Consider the following 18,768-nt stretch of genomic DNA (forward strand, 5'->3'; position numbering starts at 1 on the left):
ATTATAGTTTGTTTATTTGGGATCAAACCATTCACAAATCCTCTTAACCGGATTATATAACAATTTGCTTACAAATCTCCAACAAGTGGGAGAGACGTACACATTAACACACAACACCATAAGACCAAGTTTATAGGTAGTCTCTTAGTAGGGGGTTGTTAAATTTTATATGAATTAATTGTGTGTTTTTAAAAATATAATAACCCATGATCTCTTAGATAAAATTTTCTCATTTATTGGTAGGTTCTTATTTTGGGTTTCTTATTTTTTAAAATATTGTTTTTTTAAATTTTAAAATTTTAATTAGAATAGAAGTGATATAAATATGTAAACATTTAAGATTTTATAAAATTAGAAAATAATGCATTTTAATTAATTTTCAAATATACAAAACTTAATAAAAACATTAATACATATTACAACTTCTTGTATTCATTTTCATATTCTATGTAACCTAAGTTGAAGATCCATTTATTAACTCTAGTGAACCTTTTTTTGTCTTTGGATAAACATCATAAAAGCATAAGAAGCTAGAATGTTCATGCGTAATGATGTTAAAATTGGGGTTTTGTTTTATTTATATTTACTTGATATACATAGTAACAGCAAAAATCGAGTATAATCACAATGGGGCCTGTACATATCTTCTTTCTCTATGATATAACTTCTGTAACTTGTAAGAAAACCAAAAAAAAAACAAAGCTTTTACATACAAAGTTTGTTTGAATATGTGATATTTCTTCTTTCTCACTGGCGAATCGAGTAGCTTTTCTTCCAGAAGAAGCTGAATGGTCTAGCCAAAGACTTTCTTCTCGACATGGATTTCGACAAGACTCTCGGTTCAAAACCTTCAACTGAAGGTGAGGCAGGAGTTGTTGATCCATGGAGAGACATCAGTACTGAGAGAGATTTCCGGGGAGGTTCCTTTTGTGGCGACTCATCTATGTTTGGAGATGGCTGGTCCCGTTGCTGACATTGTTCCCTAAACAACATTAAAAGCTTCTGAGACTTCTCTCTACCTCGTGCACTCCCGTTCACTGAGATTGATACTAATGATGGCATCACACCTTCTTGTAGCAGACCAAATCGCTTAATGATGGTATCACACCTTCTTGAAAAACCAAAACACACAAAAAGATAAGATTCTGTCCATCATCATCCCAATAATATAATGTAACAAACCATTTTCATCAATCACAAGTGTATCAGGATTGCCATTTTCACACATCTAGATAAGTTAAAAGGTTTTAAAGACCAACTACAAATAAGAAAAGATACATAATTAAGTAAAATGTTCCAGATAAAGAGTCTTCTCAGTGGAAGGGAAGACCACAGAGTTGGAAGTAACCCAAGATTCATCCAGTTGGAAGTGACATAATTTCTCATTTTGTAATGCAAAAAAGAAAAAGCTTACTGGTTAATAATTAGAAGAAGAAGAAGAAGAAGCCATATATATAAGAAGTGTACATACCTCACCCATTGATCAAATTATTTCGTTGGCCTGAGCCTGAATAGAACCCAAATCTCTTTGCAAACAAAGTCCAAACACAATCAATCATCGCAACATATCTTCAAAAATTCAGAGCTAAAATCATTCCTTAAAACACTTGAAAACTATGAATTTCCAAATTGAGCTACCAAAGTCAGATTCTTTTATAATCTATCTAGTGTAACTCTTGGTTTTATCGAGCACTGATTTAACAAAAGCCTCAGACTAGATAGAATAAAGAAGCATACTTTATTATTATGCGCACAATCGTCTGACACAATCTGAACTCTGAAGTTCATGATCACGACGGTGCTGTGCGATTAGCTGACTTCCGGAATCTGACACATGACCTGAAAAAAAAATTCACAAATTGAAACAAACCCATTAAGAGAAAACCCAAACAGAAACAAAAAAAGAAAGGCAGAACAAGAAGAAGTATAAACAAAGTCTGAATATTATTACTAGTAGAGAAGGAAACAAAGATAACAGAGGAAACTTTGAGAACCTGGAGGTGAAGATTGCTCCGAGAGCGAAGCTAGAGATGCAGAGAAACGGAACCCATTTCAAAGATATTACTCCGATAAGATCTACGCCGATTCAAATCGCCTCCGACCATGGACTTTACTGATTCTATAACCTCCGATTAAAGCAGATCTTCTTTTGTCGGATCGAGACTTTGATCGGGAGAGAAAGTAGGAAATTGATCGGGAGAGAAAGGGAGAAAGAAAGAAAGAATTGTTTGTCAGCAATTTTTTTTTTTATCCCTTTTCTATTATTCTCTTGGTCAACGAAAAATGGACACGTACCAGTCTCTTATGATCGATTTCAGTATCTTATATAAGAGAGCCTCTTCCTTATTTTCTTTTCTTTTGATTTAATTTTAACCCAACAAAACTCTTACAACCCCTTACAACCCCCGATAAACATGCCCTAACATGCTAGTCTTCAATCTGCCAAAACCTTGTAACATTTGGTCTGTCACATTATACATAGTGATCACTCGAAAACTTGCTTCAAATCTATTAATATTCTTTTTACATAACTTTTAAGAAAAAAAATCACAACATACTCAAACCTATTTACACACATAAAAAGATCCCACGATTGATGTATATAACAAATTAACAATCCTAAACCGAATATAATAAGAGATACTAAAGATAATAAATAATAATAAATAAATAAATAAAACCTCTCAGAACCAATTCCATGGATGTTGAAACTCATCACAACACCAATTCTTGAAATCTCCATTTTTGCCAATCAACAAACCCAAATCATCAATCTCCAAAAGATCATCCATTTCCAAATACCCTGTTCCTTGTTCCATCTCCGGCCTATGCAACCTCTCTACGCCGCAACTAGGAACCGACATGCTCTCCTTATTGTCCGTCGAGCCACATGATGATGACACTTCATGCTCCGTCTTCTTTTCTTGCCCCACAAGAAACCTCGACCAAGCACCATTTGATAACCCATAATTCGGATTCACCATGTTCCTCGGTTTCAACTTGGTCGAAAACGTTAATGAAGAGCCACCACCACCTTCGCCACTCCCGCCACTCGCTGCATTGACGCTTTCTTGATCTTGTGAATTACTTTGTTTAGGTAATAACCAACAAAGACTCGAGCCACTTGAAGGCACACATCGATTATTATTATGATCATCGTCTTCTTGTAGAAAACTCGATCTCCCTGACCAAGAACCTCGTGGCCCACTTGCCGGGCCTAGACCAAGGTCCAACCCACAAACCGTATCGAGCTTATGAGACCAAGAACCAGACCCGTGGCCCGAGAAAGACAAGTTCCTATTCACCACTTGTTGCTGTTGTTGTTGTGGGTGCAACAAGTTGAGTTTAGCCTCGTGTCCGTAAAGTTTCTTAGCGGCTTCATCGTACGCCATGGCGGCTTCGACTGAAGTATTAAACGTGCCGAGCCAGAGACGAGTCCCACGGTTAGGCTCACGGATCTCAGCCACCCATTTACCCCAAGTCCGTTGCCTAACTCCCCGGAAATTACACGTGGCGTTCTCTGGACCGCCTTTACCTTTCATGCAACCTTTTCTAGATCTTCCCATATTTAGTTTCTTGGCCGGAGGTTGCTCTTCTTCCATGGTGTTCCTCTTTAGAGTTTCAAATCTGGTTTATAGTAAGAGAATAAAGAGTGAAATGAAAATTTAAGTGTGCGTGTGTATTTATATACGTGGACACGTCATGAGTATGCGTATTTTTACGTGGCATAAGTATATACGAGTGTGTACGTGTGAATGTGTATATATGTACACTAAGGTAAGGGAACTCGTTTTGTTTATTTTAATTTAATGTCTGTGCTACACGAAAGTGACCCCCGACCACTGTCTTGATGATGACTCACGTGTTTGTGTTTCTCTCTGAGCCCCTCTCCTTAAAAGTGAAAACTAAAACCTTAGTACATAGACATTGAAATTTCGACCATTTTCATTTTTTTTGTTAATGATCCGAGTGAAATTTTACATGTTGAGATGTTTTAGATGCTGTTGTTAGAAAGTATCTGATCTATGCATGTTTGCACGTCTTTTCTCACCAAACTTGTTATATTTTTCTTCCGACAAAATGCAAACCATTTCAGATATAAATAACACAAAATACATCAGCGTAATAGACATACTAATAAAAGTTGATAAAATCATAATAACGATACTAATTCCAATGAACTTTTGCTTATTATTATTATTTTTTATTGAAAATAGAAGTCCCTAATTTTGTTATGTAGAACAAAAATCACTTGTACAATTGATGAATATTATGATTAAAAGAAACAAATACACAAATATATGTAATTCTTGGACAATAGATTGGTTTGTTTGATTTAGAACTTTTTAACATCCACAAATTATTTCAACCACTACAATAATTTTTTTGGAATAATTAAAAAGGTCAAAATTAAAAGATTACTATATGCCTAAAGTTGTATATATTTTCAGGCCAAAAACTAAAATATTTAATTCCCTTCTATATATATATATATGCATATGATATGTCTTTTTCCTCGTAATACTTACAAATCACGATTCTTGGGTTTTCATTTCCTAGGTTTTACTTAGGTTCTAAGTTTCACCGTTTGTTTTAGGATATGAGTAACGTTTTAGATAAATAACTAAAAATAAATACGAAGTATAAGTCTACGTATATTGCGAAAATGGAATATGTCAAGCTTGTATGCTACGTGTTAAGATCGAGGACGGTCTGGCAAACACCTTGGAACACATGGCTCAACCATTGATTAGGTGCTTCGGCTCGAAGTATCTTTTTTTACACCACTACTTATTAAATCCTTTATTTTTGTTTTCACTTATTAAATCTATATTTTCCATCTTCATAAGTTAAATCAATCGTGTTTTAACAGATTTAGCATTTCAGAAATGACTCTCTTGCCTTGACTTATTTATAACTGCAAAAAAAAAAAAAATACAAAATGTCACAATAATATGATTTACTACGCGGAAAATAATTATTCATTCTAATAATAGCTCTTTTCGGACCAAAATGTTAGCTTTCGTTGTCGGCTCATTCGGCCATAATGTATTCGTTAGATTGTATGATGATGATTGCACTCTACTTTTTCTTTTTTTTTCTTTTTATTAAGCAGTATAGACATATTTTACCCACACAACTCAACATTATTTTCCTTATTTTTTTGACAAATTAAAGTACTCTAATCGAAATTCTATCATGGCATTTTGGTGAAAAACGTATTTATCCATTCTACGTACATACATTAACAATGTACTTAAATATATAAAAAAGCTCATTGACCATTTCTTTTTTTAATTAAGTTCTTGACTATACCGATCAATAATGATTGAAACTCTGAACATGTTCTTTGACAAAAAAAACTCTGAACATGTTAATTAGGTTAGCCGGTTGAATATGCTGTCAAGTACATTAATAAGAAAGTATGTTGACGAGGTAAAAAGCATAGAACATTAATAAGAAAAAAAAAAGCATAGAACATGTAAGACTTTATAAGCCTTTTTCAAAAAAAAAAAAAACATGTAAGACTTTCGAAATATAATTACTTTTTACGAAATCCATAAATACTTTCATTCACTTAGTAATTAACTCGTACGTATATATAACTATATATTGTCGAAAAGAAAAAAAAAAACTATATGTAGTTGAAGTAACTAAACATCGTACGAACCTACATGCATATTCAAGAAATAAAAAGCAGTAGTTGTATTAAAAACAGATCAATATTTTGTTAAAATTTAATGCCACTTATTGTTTTATTATTTCCGCGCCTAACTCAACGTACTATATACGAGAACCTATCATCTACAGTATCTTCAGTTACATAAACGATGATTTGATCAGCGTTGACACAAAAGAGAGCGAGAGAGGAATGAGGTAAAAATTGCATGAGAAAGAGCAAGTGTGAGATGCTCATCAGAGGTGGCAACTGGGGGATAAGTGTCACTCTATCATCGTTGAGAGTGCGACACTTGTTATTTTCTTTTCCCCTACTTCTTGGAAGTTTTAAACAAACTCATATCGAGACGGGCAACCTTAAATCCAGAGAACCTCCGTATTCATATTTACTATATAAAATTTGAAAATTAATTATAGTTTTTGACGCTGAAGTTTACATCCACATATCTATTGGATTTCACAACATAATTTCCTAAACCATTTCGACTTTTAAATAATCCCCTATATACTAATTTTTTGAGATTATATAATTTTTATAAATTAATAATAAAATATATTATATATTAAATATAAATTGATTAAAAAAGGATTATAGATTAATTGGTTAATCTGTAGGCTATAATATGAATACACTTAGAAATATCCCAAATAATCTTTATTAAGAGAATATTCCATTGATTTATACAATTTCCAAAATAAAATCTTTAGTATTCCATGTATTGTTACAAAATATATACTATTAGGCATAAAAAAGAATAAAATTTTGGTAATTTATTTCATTTAATCGTGATTTCTGAGATATTAATATCTTACTGTGCAGTTAAAAATAAAATTTTACCTAAACACATGTCATATTAAAACACTTTCACTAAACATATTCAAAAATTAAAATAAAACTATACAACAAACATAACCATTTCTCATATATAAAATTATAAAATTAACAATATAAAACTTCCAAAATATGTGTTTTTTTCAAAACATTATATTTAGTATATGATTTTATTTTATCTAATTTTTTTTAATCAATCATATAAGTTATATTTTATTCTAAAATTATAATATAAATAAAATAAATTTCAACCTATGCTTTAGCACGAATCCAAATCTAGTTATAGTTTATAATTTTATATTAAAAGTGTTTTTTTTTTTCGTTTTAAGTAGATTCATTACTGACTGAAGTTTGATAAAAAAAATTATTGATTGAATAACAGTCTTTTATATAAGATTTAAAAATCATTCAAGCACCCCACATTTGGACCAAACTTTAAGTTATTTCCAATAATTAACACAGCCTTTTGTTCTGGATATCTGAAGCAATTAATTTCGCCAATCCAATAAATTCCTAACAGCAATTTGTAGAATAAGTTGTCGATCGATGTTTGGATCTTTTACTATACACGGAGATGCGATTCAACAGTCAGAAAACAACCTGGAAAAGACCAGCATGTTTTGTTCGGGAGTGCCACAGTCAGTTCTAGATCAAATGCAGACAGTTTACAACCTCTCTCCCGGAACTCTCCCAATTCGCTACCTTGGGTTGCCATTGTGTACCAAGAAACTCTCAGTCGCAGACTGTGATCCGTTGTTGACGCAGATCAGAAGGAGATTTAACAGTTGGTCCCATAGACACCTCAGTCTCGCAGGTCGTTTCACGCTCATCTCCTCGGTCATTGCCGGAATACTTGGTTTCTGGAGTTCTGCCTTCCTTTTGCCAAAAAAGGTCATTCGTCTCACAAACTCATTTATCTAGTGCATATTTTTGGCATGGATCTCTCGACTCTGCAAAAGGTGCAAAGGTGGCGTGGGATTCTCTAACTCTACCAAAACAGGAAGGAGGGTTGGGTCTAAGAAATCTGTCTACATGGATCGATACTTGCGGGCTTAAACTGATTTGGTTGCTCTACTTTAGAGCCGGGTCTATCTGGGTAGCCTGGATGAGAAACCATTATCTATCTCATTCAACCTTTTGGGCTCTAAACGTAAAGAACTATCGGTTCTCTTGAAGCTGCGGTCGAAAGCACTCTCATTCCTTAGGATCAAAATTGGGAATGGTGATGATACTTTCTTCTGGTGGGATCCTTGGACACCGTTTGGTCCATTAATCCACTACTTTGGACCTTCAGGTCCGGCGCTCCTTGGGGTTCCTCTATGTTCAACTGTCAGGGAGTCTCTTTCTCCTTCAGGGTGGAATCTTTCACCAGCAAGATCGGAGAAACAACTTCTGCTTTACACTTTCCTCACTACCGTTAATATCTCTCAAGATAGTGACAAAGCAGTGTGGATGATCGAAGATGTGATTCAAAAATCTTTCTGTTCGCGGAATGTTTGGAATCAAATTAGGGACTCTAAACCTGCTGTTCCTTGGTTCAAGCTGGTTTGGCACAAGGCCAAAATTCCAAAGCATGCTTTCTCGGTCTGGCTGTTTATCCTCAACCGAAACCCAACTCTAGACAGATTGGTGAGATGGGGTTACGATGTTGAAAAAATATGCCTTCTCTGCGGTGAACAAGAGGAATCAAGGGATCATCTTTTCTTCCAATGTTCTTACTCGGCTTTCATATGGAGACGTATTGTTGAGTTATTAACGTCTATGGTTGCTCCTCTGCAATGGGACGCCGTTTTGATCTGGTTAAATTCAGTTTCAGTCAATAAAGACACCTCACTTGCCCTCCTTCAAGCTTGGCAAGCGTGTATCTATGAGGTATGGAGCGAGAGGAACCGAAGGTATCACCAAGATCTCACTCTTCCACCTCCTTCTGTTTACCGTAAGGTCTTATATTCCTGTACAAACAGAGCACACAGTCTGGTCCTTAGTAACCCAGATCGTGTTTCACTTCTTCGCTGTTGGGTAACTGACTTATGTTCCCCATCAAGTTGGTTTCGAATTTGATAACTCATCCTCTTCTTCTTTCCACCCACTCCCTCTGTTCTCTTCTTTTTCTGTATTTTTTACTGTATTTCTGAACTTGTTTGGTTATCTGGGCTCCTTTGTAATCTACTATTATTAATTCAAGAAAACCCTTTAACAAAAAAAAAATATCTTTGGTAGATGTTATAATAGATTTGGCCAAATCAGTTGACTTTTGATCGATCGATATCACTTTAGTCGAACCATTGTCAAGTTAGACATGCTCTTTAATTTCACGAGAATATATATACATGCACTTTAGCGTTTAGACTTTAAACAAACAAGAGTATTGTTTGGGCTTGCTTGACAAGAAAGAATTTACGTTCGAACTCGAGAGGATCTCACTGATACGAGCCCAAATGATCAAGCACCCTCATCTAGAACAGTGGATCATCATGTGTAGTCCATTAAGCTGAGCTGACTCCGAGTCATATTGCCACCTCATCGATACAAAATTATCCGGATATGCCACGTCAATAAGTTTTCCGATTTCATATTTTTCTCCATTAATTCTTATGCATAATATATTTCAATTTATTATTTATTATTGTTATTAATCTAACATTTTATCGCAGTTTGTCTGAAAGTTGAAACTCTTCTAGACTTATCATGTCGTCGTATGACTACGTGGTAGCATGGACATCTCTAATACTCTTTTACAAGAAATATGTTTATCTATGCGTCAATTCTTCTAATACCAACCGTACAAAGCATGTAGTCGTTGTCGCGTTGACAATACACTGTTTCAACAATTAAATGATGTTTTTTTTCTTTGTAATAGTCGGTTTAACGACGGTCCGATAATCCAAAATTTAATCAGTATTCATTCAAATCTGGTCTTACAAAACCAATCGTTAAACCAAACGGTCCAAACTAGACAAAAAGAAAAAGAAAAGGAAAGATCAATGATCGCTGTCGGTACTAGCTAGTCACTATTCATTGAAAACTGCAGAACTAACATCAAATCGTGTTTGTAATCGTTGTCAATATATAGTTACAAAGTGAACAAAATATCAATATGTGATTTTGGCCCGGCGTTTACTATGCATATGCTCGAAAGCCCTTCATGTTCATTCCATGTTAACATCATATATATATTCTCGGTGACCATTGTACGTGTAATTATATTGCATTCCTGTTAATTTCATTTAAAATAAAAACTGCTAATGCTTTTTTATATATATGTAAAATTCGGCCTAGTTATTGTATCTAACGAAAAATACATATTTACCATATATTTTTCTTACACGTATTTAAAAAAGTACTAGTATCATTGAACGTAAATAAGGGGTTATCGTGGTTAACAACCTGAATCTGGTGGCTTAGTAGCTAGGAAGGTTCATATATACTTATCGCATAATATGCATTACTATAACGTAATATCATTAATACATTCAACTAGTTTTACGAATCAGACGAAGTCGAAGCATCTAAATTAAGTTGGGATTTGAGCATCATTATAATAACCTGGTTTCGTCATGTTGACCATCGGATGAAGATACATATGTATTTATTTATTTTAAATCTTATCTAATCCAACAACATTTCTTTTTGTAATTTATAGGCAATCCTTATGATAATGTATCAACAAAATTTTAAAGTACATTAGTCATATCATATAGTTTCACCCACGTGAACATTGATTAGAAACATCAAACATGTATAATACATATGTATATAATGTATGTTTTTTTGGGGGGTTTTTTTTTTGTCAAATATATATAATGTATGTGATGATCAATATGAGAGCCACCCATTTATTTTCCATAAATTTTAATTTGCTCACTATGGACAATGTATATAATGTTTATCACGAATTTGTAGTAATTTAAAACGTAATTTTAACATATTTTGTTAAAATTAGCACACACAAAATAACGTAGTAGGTATATAAAAATATATTACAAGTTTCTCTTAATATTTAACAAGCATTTCAAAACTTTATAAAATTATAACACAGCATATTGATTTTAGACACTGATCCTGATAATTCTTTCCGAACTCAGTTCGGTTCAAACTCGAACTGGATATATTGATTGACCCAACGTGATATACTCATATACCTATAAAATTTACTAGATCTGTCATGGACCACTATAATAAAACGGTCCACAATGATTTATATATAATTATATACACTTGATATCATTTTTTACGTCGAAATAATATGTGTTTGGCCAGTAAGTCAAAATGAGGAAAAAAATGAATTATATGTTTATAACGCGAAAAGCTCTTAGCCTTTAAATGTAGTTCAGTTCAGGTTTCTATAGTTTTATCTATTATTAGGAATAAGCTTTCTTCATCTTGATCAAACTTCAATTTGAGTGTGGTATTATTATACGATATAGTATTAGTTTGTTTTATCATTTTTTTCCTCGTTTATTATGTTTTTTTTTTCTAATCGAAAGAAATATAATCGTAAGCAATAAATTATGCTTTGATTTTTAAATAACACTAAGAAATAAGTAACAATTTGTCTTTGATTTTAAAAAGTTGAATGGGGATTAATCATATTGCCGAAAGTATGAAACGTTATTCAGCAGTTATTATACATATGTAAACTGTTTAACGATTTTATACATAAATTAAATTTTAATGCGTGGCTTATTTGAAATGAAATGGGTATTGGATTAAATAACATGTTTTTTTGGGTCAACGAGATTAAACATTATTCAGTTGCACAAAACAAAAAAAGGGAACATAAATATTAGAAAATGACAAAATTTTACTAATTGATTATAACTTTGAATTCAGTTGGTATGTTCATAATTCATTTGTTGAAATTGGTTCAGCCATCGCATTCAGATTTCAGAGTGTGTACATATGCTGCATATACGCAAAAATAATGATATTTAATCGGTGGTGAATGAGTACGCAATTAAAGGACGCCACGTGGGATACAGTACCAAATTTTAGATGATGTAACGAAAAAAAAGCTAGATCGATTGAGAGACCCCCAAGCAAAGCTAAGATACTACTCCATTAATTAAACGTTCCACCATAAAGTTTAATTTACTGAATAATAATATAAAACGGTCAAAATGATTAGATTATTAGTATAATCATGTGACTAGTTTTGATCTGCCTCGTGCATATCATCCACTAGACCCTTAATTACTATTATTAGAGATGTCAATTGGTCTCTAAAACTATGGGCTGTCCGGTCCAAATTAATTTGGACTGGTTTTGGTTATTACCAAATTTAAAACGGTCAAATGGGCTTAAAACCAATTTAGCCCATTTATATATGGTCTAAACTAGTTTGGATGTGGGCTGTCCAATAATCCTAAAAAATTAGGGTTTTTACTATTTGGGGATTTTTTTTTTTTTTTCGCCGCTTCTCTCTTTCTTCGTGTATTTATGAGTATTATAAGTGTATTATGAATGTATTATGAGTGTATTATGAATTTATAAATCTTTAGCTTTATAATTATGAGTTTATAAACCTTTAGCTTTATAATTATGAGTTTATGAGATTATGAATTTTGCTTCAATCTGCAACCAATGGACAGACCAATTGGTCATGGTCCTATTTGGTTTGGACATATTTGGGTGTGGGTGTATTTGGGTCTTGATACATAAATGACCATAAATTGTATGTGTCCAAATGGACATGCCCATTTGGTTATGGACATACCAATTTACAACCCTAACTATGATATTTGTAACAGAAGCAATGTGTTGATCATACTATTATCTTGGACGCTAACCAGATTTCTCATTGAAGTCCGAGTTTCTTTTTAAGATATATAAACAGTTTTACTAAGAAAGACAATGAGTTCAAACCATATCAAAACACTTCTTCTACTTTTGACTCTTTGGATCTTTAGTTCCAAACTAAACTAAACCAAAACAAAACAACTTTGGTTATGATTTATGAATGATGTATAAGCAAGGTATACAATCACAAGAGCCGAATTTTACGACGTACACGTACCAATACCAAAAATATGTACTCTTATTTTTTTAAATATCTAAGGGTATTCTAAGTTTAAATTTAAATATTAGAAAAAGGAGAAATAAGAAAAGTGTAGTGACAGATGAAAACATTGAAGGAGTGTCATAAAAGGGAAGAAAGGTTTTTAGTTAGTTGGGTAGGTCTCTCTATTGTATTTATAGTCTCTCTTTGCTTCTTTTTCATTTATTTCCCTTAACTTTATTTTAATCAATACCACTATTGCTTTAGTCTCTCTCCCACACATGTATAAAATGAATATTTTCTCTTCTTTTTTTTTTTTTTTTTTAATTTCATAAGAAAGAAAAGACAAGAATTAAATCCATCTATATATAAATTGAAACCAATACAGGGCAATGATGAATCTTGATTTGATCTTCTTCTCGAAAACCTCATTGCTTTTGCTTCTTCTCTTCCGTTTCCATATTTACATTTCATAATATCTCTTCACCCACTTCTCTTCTTCCCCATTTATAACACACTGATATATATACATACTTTTACATTTATATATATTTTCGGCTAGCTATAGTAAATTAGTAACTCTCTAAAATCTCTTTCCATTTTCTTGAAATGGTCCTCCTCTTATCTTACATCTAGAAGAAGAAGTTGTCTGATCTTCTCTCAGTTTCCAATTTCTTCATTTTCTCGTTCTCTGGACACTGAATGTGATACATTTATAGGAGAGTAAAGCTTTAAAAGATCAATTAATGGAGGGTTTTGTTCTTCCATCCAAGAGAAGTCTTCTTCTTTTTCTTGTTATTGTAAGCCTCTCTTTGAGCCAGAAGCTCATACATATCTCTGCCTTCAACGACACCAAACCATACAGACAAGTCAGTAGCTTGAGACTAGAGAGGATCCAAAAGCACTTGAACAAGATCAACAAGCCTCCTGTCTTCACCATCCAGGTTAATTATATAATATGTACATTTTTCAAATGCATTTGTATTTGATTTGTCTAAATTTTATCTTTATGTGAAAATATATATAACTTTTGTTATTATAAAATAATAATTTACAGAGTCCGGACGGTGATGTAATAGATTGTGTACACAAAAGAAAGCAGCCGGCTTTGGATCATCCCCTCTTAAAGCATCACAAGATTCAGGTAACGCCGACCACGCAACTTTTTCTTTTTATTTATTACTTACATCAAATAAACAGTTTTCAAAATTTATTGAATGATGTAACACTGTTTGTTTAGGTAAAAATTCCAATTATAAATTTATGAAAAAATTGTAAATAACTTTCAAAAAATTATGTTGATGCATTGGATGTGACAGAATACATATATAAGCATTGTTTTTCTTAATACTTTTTTTTTTTTGCTTAGATGAAATAGTAGTACAAAATAAGTCTTTTGATTATCGATAAATAAATACAGAAAGCACCGAAGAAAATGCCGAAGATGATGGGAAGCGATGATGTTAATAAAGAAGAAGCAGCAGCGAATGTATTGGAAGATGCATGGCAAATGTGGCACGTGAATGGCACGAGGTGCCCCAAGGGGACTGTTCCCATACGACGCAACACGATGAACGATGCGCTGAGAGCCAAGTCTCTGTTTGACTTTGGCAAAAAGCGACGGAGTATTCACCTTGATCGACGGACAGAGAAGCCTGATGCTCTCGGCACTAATGGACATGAGGTACACTCGATTATTATAGTTATCCCTAGGCCCTTCTTGGTTATTGACAAATTGGACTATGAACTTCAATATAATCAAACTAGTAAGTCTTTAGCTTAGAATGGATAACCAAAATAGATTTATGAATACAAATATACAATATACTATTCTTTTGTATGAATGTGAACCATACCGTCTACGAATTGAATAAAATAAAAAGCGGTGCGGTCATCGTAATTAAAGATTACATAGATAATTCACACAAACGTTGATAATAAACTACATGTACGATCTATTCGTATATCAATGTTTATGTGAATTGTCTATGTAATCATTTAATTATGGACCCATGTAACAGTTTCCAATGTCAGTCTCATTAATTAAGTTCATAAAATACATAAAAACACAAGCATTCAATTGATTTTAAGATCCGGTCTCGTTATTATAATTCTTGAAACATAAAACTATCTTAGAAGATTAATAACTACTGTATATAAACGCACGGCATTTCATACGCATATGTTGGGATTATAAATAAGTGTGATTTAGAATTTAATGATCGTTAAGTATAATAAGACGATGAATACTGATTTTGTTAATGATATATGTGGGTGGGGAATGATAGCATGCGATCGCGTATACGGAAACATCGTCGGAGATATATGGAGCAAAGGCGACGATAAACGTTTGGGATCCAAAGATAGAAGAAGTGAATGAGTTTAGTCTCTCTCAGATTTGGATTCTCTCTGGTTCTTTCGTCGGTCCTGATCTCAATAGTATAGAAGCTGGCTGGCAGGTACTGTGTTTTACTGTTTCACCCTTACTTACTATCGAGTAAGTTTAAGAAAAAGAGTTATATCTAAAGCTGTGATTGTTCTACTAGTCAGGTCAGTCCGGAGCTGTATGGTGACAACAGACCAAGATTGTTCACTTATTGGACGGTATGTTGTTGTTAATTACTATTTGTTGATTTTATATTATGATGCAAATTATCAGTTTTATTTACTTATTATTTAATTCTAGAAATCCAGACCCAAGATTATTTGGGTTACCCTATATTGAATATCCATTGAGACGAACAAGATTAATTAATGTTTTGCTTTTAGGGACATTCATGTGACAGTGTAGTAGTTTCTAGGTATAGTTCAGTGTCTAGTTTTGGTATATAGATTGTATTTTCAAAACAACCAAATATATTGCTTTGAAGGCACAGTTTCAATATTTTATACTTTTTTTTTTGTATATATACTTTCCCTTTTCTGAAACAGAAATTTAACATTTACTTCATCTAGAAATTCAGTGATACTGTGCATGGAAATTATGATAGGGTAAACTGAAGGTAACACTGTATATGCCAAATAAATAAAAATAAAGTGAAGGTGCTTCTTTAACTTGTAGGATTCATTCTTACAGGTTCCTTTAATGTGTAAGTATTGATCATATTGAAGTTAATGGTAGAACAGAGTCATCATGATAATGTTTGGTGTAGAGCATTTAATATTTGCATTAATAGCCTTATTACATCAATTGGATTGATACCAGTCCAACTTCTGTACTACTACTCTCCAAATCATTAAATTTGGTTCTGCCCAAAAGCTAGAAATAGTATGAACATATCTACACATATTTTTGGTTGTAAATTATGAAAATGTATGTTAATTAGGTATTTGATCACTGGTTGGCATTAATTTTGTTTACCAATTTTTGTTTCCTTGAGCATATTCTAAACTAGTGATATATTTTTGGGTATTCTTAGAGTGATTCATACCAAGCAACAGGATGTTACAATCTTTTATGTTCTGGATTTATCCAAACAAATAACAAGATTGCAATTGGAGCAGCCATTTCTCCTCTCTCTACGTTCAAAGGAAACCAGTTTGACATCACAGTACTCATTTGGAAGGTTCGTCTCTGTTTCTCTCTTACTAGATCTCTATATTTATCATCTATTTCCCACGCAAAATGTAGTATGATATTATCTTTAGGTAACAAGTTAGACTAATTACTATACTATATCTTTTTTTTTGCTTTATTTTTACGATCATAGTTACACAAAACATGCTAATATATACAAGAAAGTTCATTTGTTCAAAAAATATTCAATTCAGGATCCAAAAATGGGGAACTGGTGGATGGGTTTAGGCGACAACACACTTGTCGGGTATTGGCCAGCCGAGCTTTTCACCCACTTGGCTGACCATGCAACCACCGTGGAATGGGGCGGTGAAGTTGTAAACACACGTGCTTCAGGCCGCCACACGTCGACTCAAATGGGTTCTGGTCATTTTCCAGACGAAGGGTTCGGTAAAGCAAGTTACTTTCGGAATTTGGAGGTAGTGGATTCGGACAACAGTTTAGTACCGGTGCATGACGTCAAGATATTAGCCGAGAACACCGAATGTTACGACATTAAGAGTTCGTATAGTAATGAGTGGGGAACTTATTTTTACTATGGTGGGCCGGGGTTTAATCCTAGGTGTAATTGATAGCAAAGTGTACATAGTTTGGGTTGGAAAATGGAGGAAAGAAATTGAAGGGTATCGAATGTGTAATTTTTTTTTCAAGTATGGGTAGTAAAAATTGAATATTGGCTTATTGTTATTGATTTGTTGTTGTTGGTTAGTTTAAATCTAGTAATTTATTGCATTCATAGGAAAAAGAAGAGTGCATGCAATAATGAGATTATGATAACAAAGTTTCTTTGCTTTCTAAATTGTGTTAAATCTCAGATCAAACAAATTTAGCAACAAAATTGTATTGCAAGGTGAATATAATGATTTGTAATGGATTGTACGAAATCAGTTGCTCCCACTTGTAATATGAAAACACTTTTGTTTTTTTTTTTTTCGTTTTTTTTTTTTGTCACTTTAAGTGTATTGGTTGGCTAAATTAAATACTTATAAGACTTCTTACACCAAGAGATTTGAGTTCATATTTCAAAATATACCAATTTTTTAGATACTTGTTTCAAGATTACATAGCGGATCACAGGGACCAAAAATAATCATGATCCGGTAGACTAGAACTTCTAAATATATATATATATTGTGTGGAAGATTGCATTACACGTTGAGACTCGACGACTTGGAAAATTATTCCTCAAGTCGTTAACGTTGATACTTCCATTAACCATCATATCATCATTACTAGGTGCTTCCCCACGCAACGCGTGGGTTGTGGTGTAATTGGCACTTTCTTGTTTTTTTTATGGTCTTTTTCGTTTTCTCTTTTGTAATATTTCGTTTTAATTAGGCATATACGGGTTTTGCCGTCACTTTTATTTATACACTATATGTTTATACCATTTCGTTCAGATGTGTATAATTGTGGCGTTTACTTTTTATGAATTATGAAGATGTTGTTTCTTGCTTTTGAGGATCCAATCTTATCATTGACTGATATTGTTTCCAATATATTTATTGTATTATAGATTTTCTAATTAACTGCTTATGTAATAATAAGTTATTTTTTAAAAATATCTTCCGTGTAAGTGATTATATTTGTATGCCCATGTTTTGGTCTAATATCAATAAGATCGTTTCTGTTTTTCTTTAGTTGGCTTTGAAACCAATATTGAGTTAAGCAAATAATGGGTCGAATTATGGTGTTAATAAGTAATATAAATTCTTATGTATATATTTTGTATATATGTGACTATAAATTTAGCTAACTAAAAAATTATGTAATATTTAAATACAATCTTGAACATATATATATATTTTTTTTATTTGTGGGAGGAATGTACAAAATTATTGGATAGAAGTTATTTTTGAGTTAAATGACCTTTAATGTCTTTAAAGTGAGTTAAATATTAATAAATTTTTATATGTGTCTTGACTTTTTAAAAAAGGAATACCAAGTGTTTCCTTCCAAATTTGAAGTGATATAGTATTTTAGTTTTCTTATATGATTTTATGAACTTCAATGTAAAAGTTTTTCAAAGTAATAAGTACACTCATTGATTGAATTATAAAATTTGGAGAAATGTTTATTTCGTTTAATCATCTGCTCTTTTAAATAAATTAAATAAGTATGTTGTTATTCCTACATATTTAAATGAAAATCAACCAATAAGGAGAGATCAAAACAATTAGAAAACATTAAATGAAAATCAACCAATAAGGAGAGACCAAAACCTTACTTTTATATATATGATATATTGCTTTAAACTTTGAAATGAGAAATATATTATAAACAATAATTTTACATGAGAAATATATTAATTTAGCCAACCAAAATATGAATATAAGTTTAGCCAACCAAAATAAATAAAAAATATTAAAATTGAACCAAAAATAATTTCTCTTGAAAGATAATAAGTTAGTAGGAGGAATGAATTAATGTACAATTATTGGATAGGAGTTACATTTGAGTTAAATGGAGTTACATGTCTTTAATTATAAATAAATATTTTAATTTTTTATAACCTAAAATAAAAGGAATACCAAGTGGCTGAATCAAAATTCACATGATTTGGTTGTTTGTTGATATAAACTCAACACTTACACATAATATTTCAAAATAAAAAATATTACTTTTTAAGTGACAAACTAAATTAGTTTTCTTATAAAATTATATGAATTCTTCAATCTTAAT

At 32.3% G+C, this 18,768-nt stretch overlaps 2 protein-coding genes, 1 non-coding gene and 1 pseudogene across 10 annotated transcripts; 2 read left to right on the forward strand and 2 right to left on the reverse strand.

Moving 5' to 3' along the window:
- Positions 1-549: 549 nt before the first annotated feature.
- Positions 550-2,298, reverse strand: LOC104770171 (uncharacterized). Of its 6 annotated transcripts, none has more exons than XR_015593686.1 (4): positions 1,995-2,296; positions 1,738-1,839; positions 1,472-1,526; positions 550-1,108 (listed from the first exon to the last, which is right to left on the reverse strand). It is a non-coding gene; the product is annotated as an uncharacterized LOC104770171 (transcript). The 6 variants fall into 6 exon arrangements; XR_015593683.1 differs by having other exon boundaries at positions 550-1,111; positions 1,995-2,275; XR_015593684.1 differs by having other exon boundaries at positions 1,472-1,569; positions 1,995-2,275.
- Positions 2,299-2,482: 184 nt separating this feature from the next.
- On the reverse strand, positions 2,483-3,648 carry LOC147918624 (dehydration-responsive element-binding protein 2G pseudogene; annotated as a pseudogene). The gene has a single exon (XR_015593680.1). The product of XR_015593680.1 is annotated as a dehydration-responsive element-binding protein 2G pseudogene (transcript).
- A 3,409-nt stretch (positions 3,649-7,057) lies between these two features.
- LOC147918625 (uncharacterized) lies at positions 7,058-8,496 on the forward strand. The gene is made up of 3 exons (XM_087503609.1): positions 7,058-7,402; positions 7,592-8,383; positions 8,476-8,496. The coding sequence occupies exons 1-3, from the start codon at positions 7,058-7,060 to the stop codon at positions 8,494-8,496; spliced, it is 1,158 nt and encodes a 385-aa protein (XP_087359735.1).
- Positions 8,497-12,620: 4,124 nt separating this feature from the next.
- On the forward strand, positions 12,621-16,885 carry LOC104770173 (protein neprosin). Of its 2 annotated transcripts, none has more exons than XR_015593113.1 (7): positions 12,621-13,453; positions 13,567-13,653; positions 13,930-14,193; positions 14,798-14,968; positions 15,056-15,113; positions 15,929-16,075; positions 16,281-16,885. XR_015593113.1 is itself a non-coding variant. In XM_010494548.3 (7 exons), exons 1-7 carry the CDS (start codon positions 13,256-13,258, stop codon positions 16,656-16,658), a joined length of 1,299 nt encoding a protein of 432 aa, XP_010492850.1. In that variant the 5' UTR covers positions 12,734-13,255; the 3' UTR covers positions 16,659-16,885. The 2 variants fall into 2 exon arrangements, 1 of the variants encoding a protein (XP_010492850.1); XM_010494548.3 differs by having other exon boundaries at positions 12,734-13,453; positions 15,060-15,113.
- Positions 16,886-18,768: the final 1,883 nt, after the last annotated feature.

Source organism: Camelina sativa, chromosome 20, assembly GCF_030686135.1.
Source record: "Camelina sativa cultivar CO46 ecotype springtype chromosome 20, ASM3068613v1".
Lineage (NCBI taxonomy): Eukaryota > Viridiplantae > Streptophyta > Magnoliopsida > Brassicales > Brassicaceae > Camelina > Camelina sativa.

Excerpts from the sequence above, each read along its gene's own strand:
- LOC147918625 (XM_087503609.1), top strand. The coding sequence starts at position 7,058 with ATGTTTGGATCTTTTACTATACACGGAGATGCGATTCAACAGTCAGAA. Across the intron at positions 7,403-7,591 it reads CCTTCCTTTTGCCAAAAAAG|AGCCGGGTCTATCTGGGTAG; the intron begins GTCATTCGTCTC and ends GCTCTACTTTAG. Across the intron at positions 8,384-8,475 it reads GGCAAGCGTGTATCTATGAG|AGCACACAGTCTGGTCCTTA; the intron begins GTATGGAGCGAG and ends CTGTACAAACAG.
- LOC104770173 (XM_010494548.3), top strand. The coding sequence starts at position 13,256 with ATGGAGGGTTTTGTTCTTCCATCCAAGAGAAGTCTTCTTCTTTTTCTT. Across the intron at positions 14,969-15,059 it reads GTATAGAAGCTGGCTGGCAG|GTCAGTCCGGAGCTGTATGG; the intron begins GTACTGTGTTTT and ends TCTACTAGTCAG. Across the intron at positions 15,114-15,928 it reads GATTGTTCACTTATTGGACG|AGTGATTCATACCAAGCAAC; the intron begins GTATGTTGTTGT and ends GGGTATTCTTAG.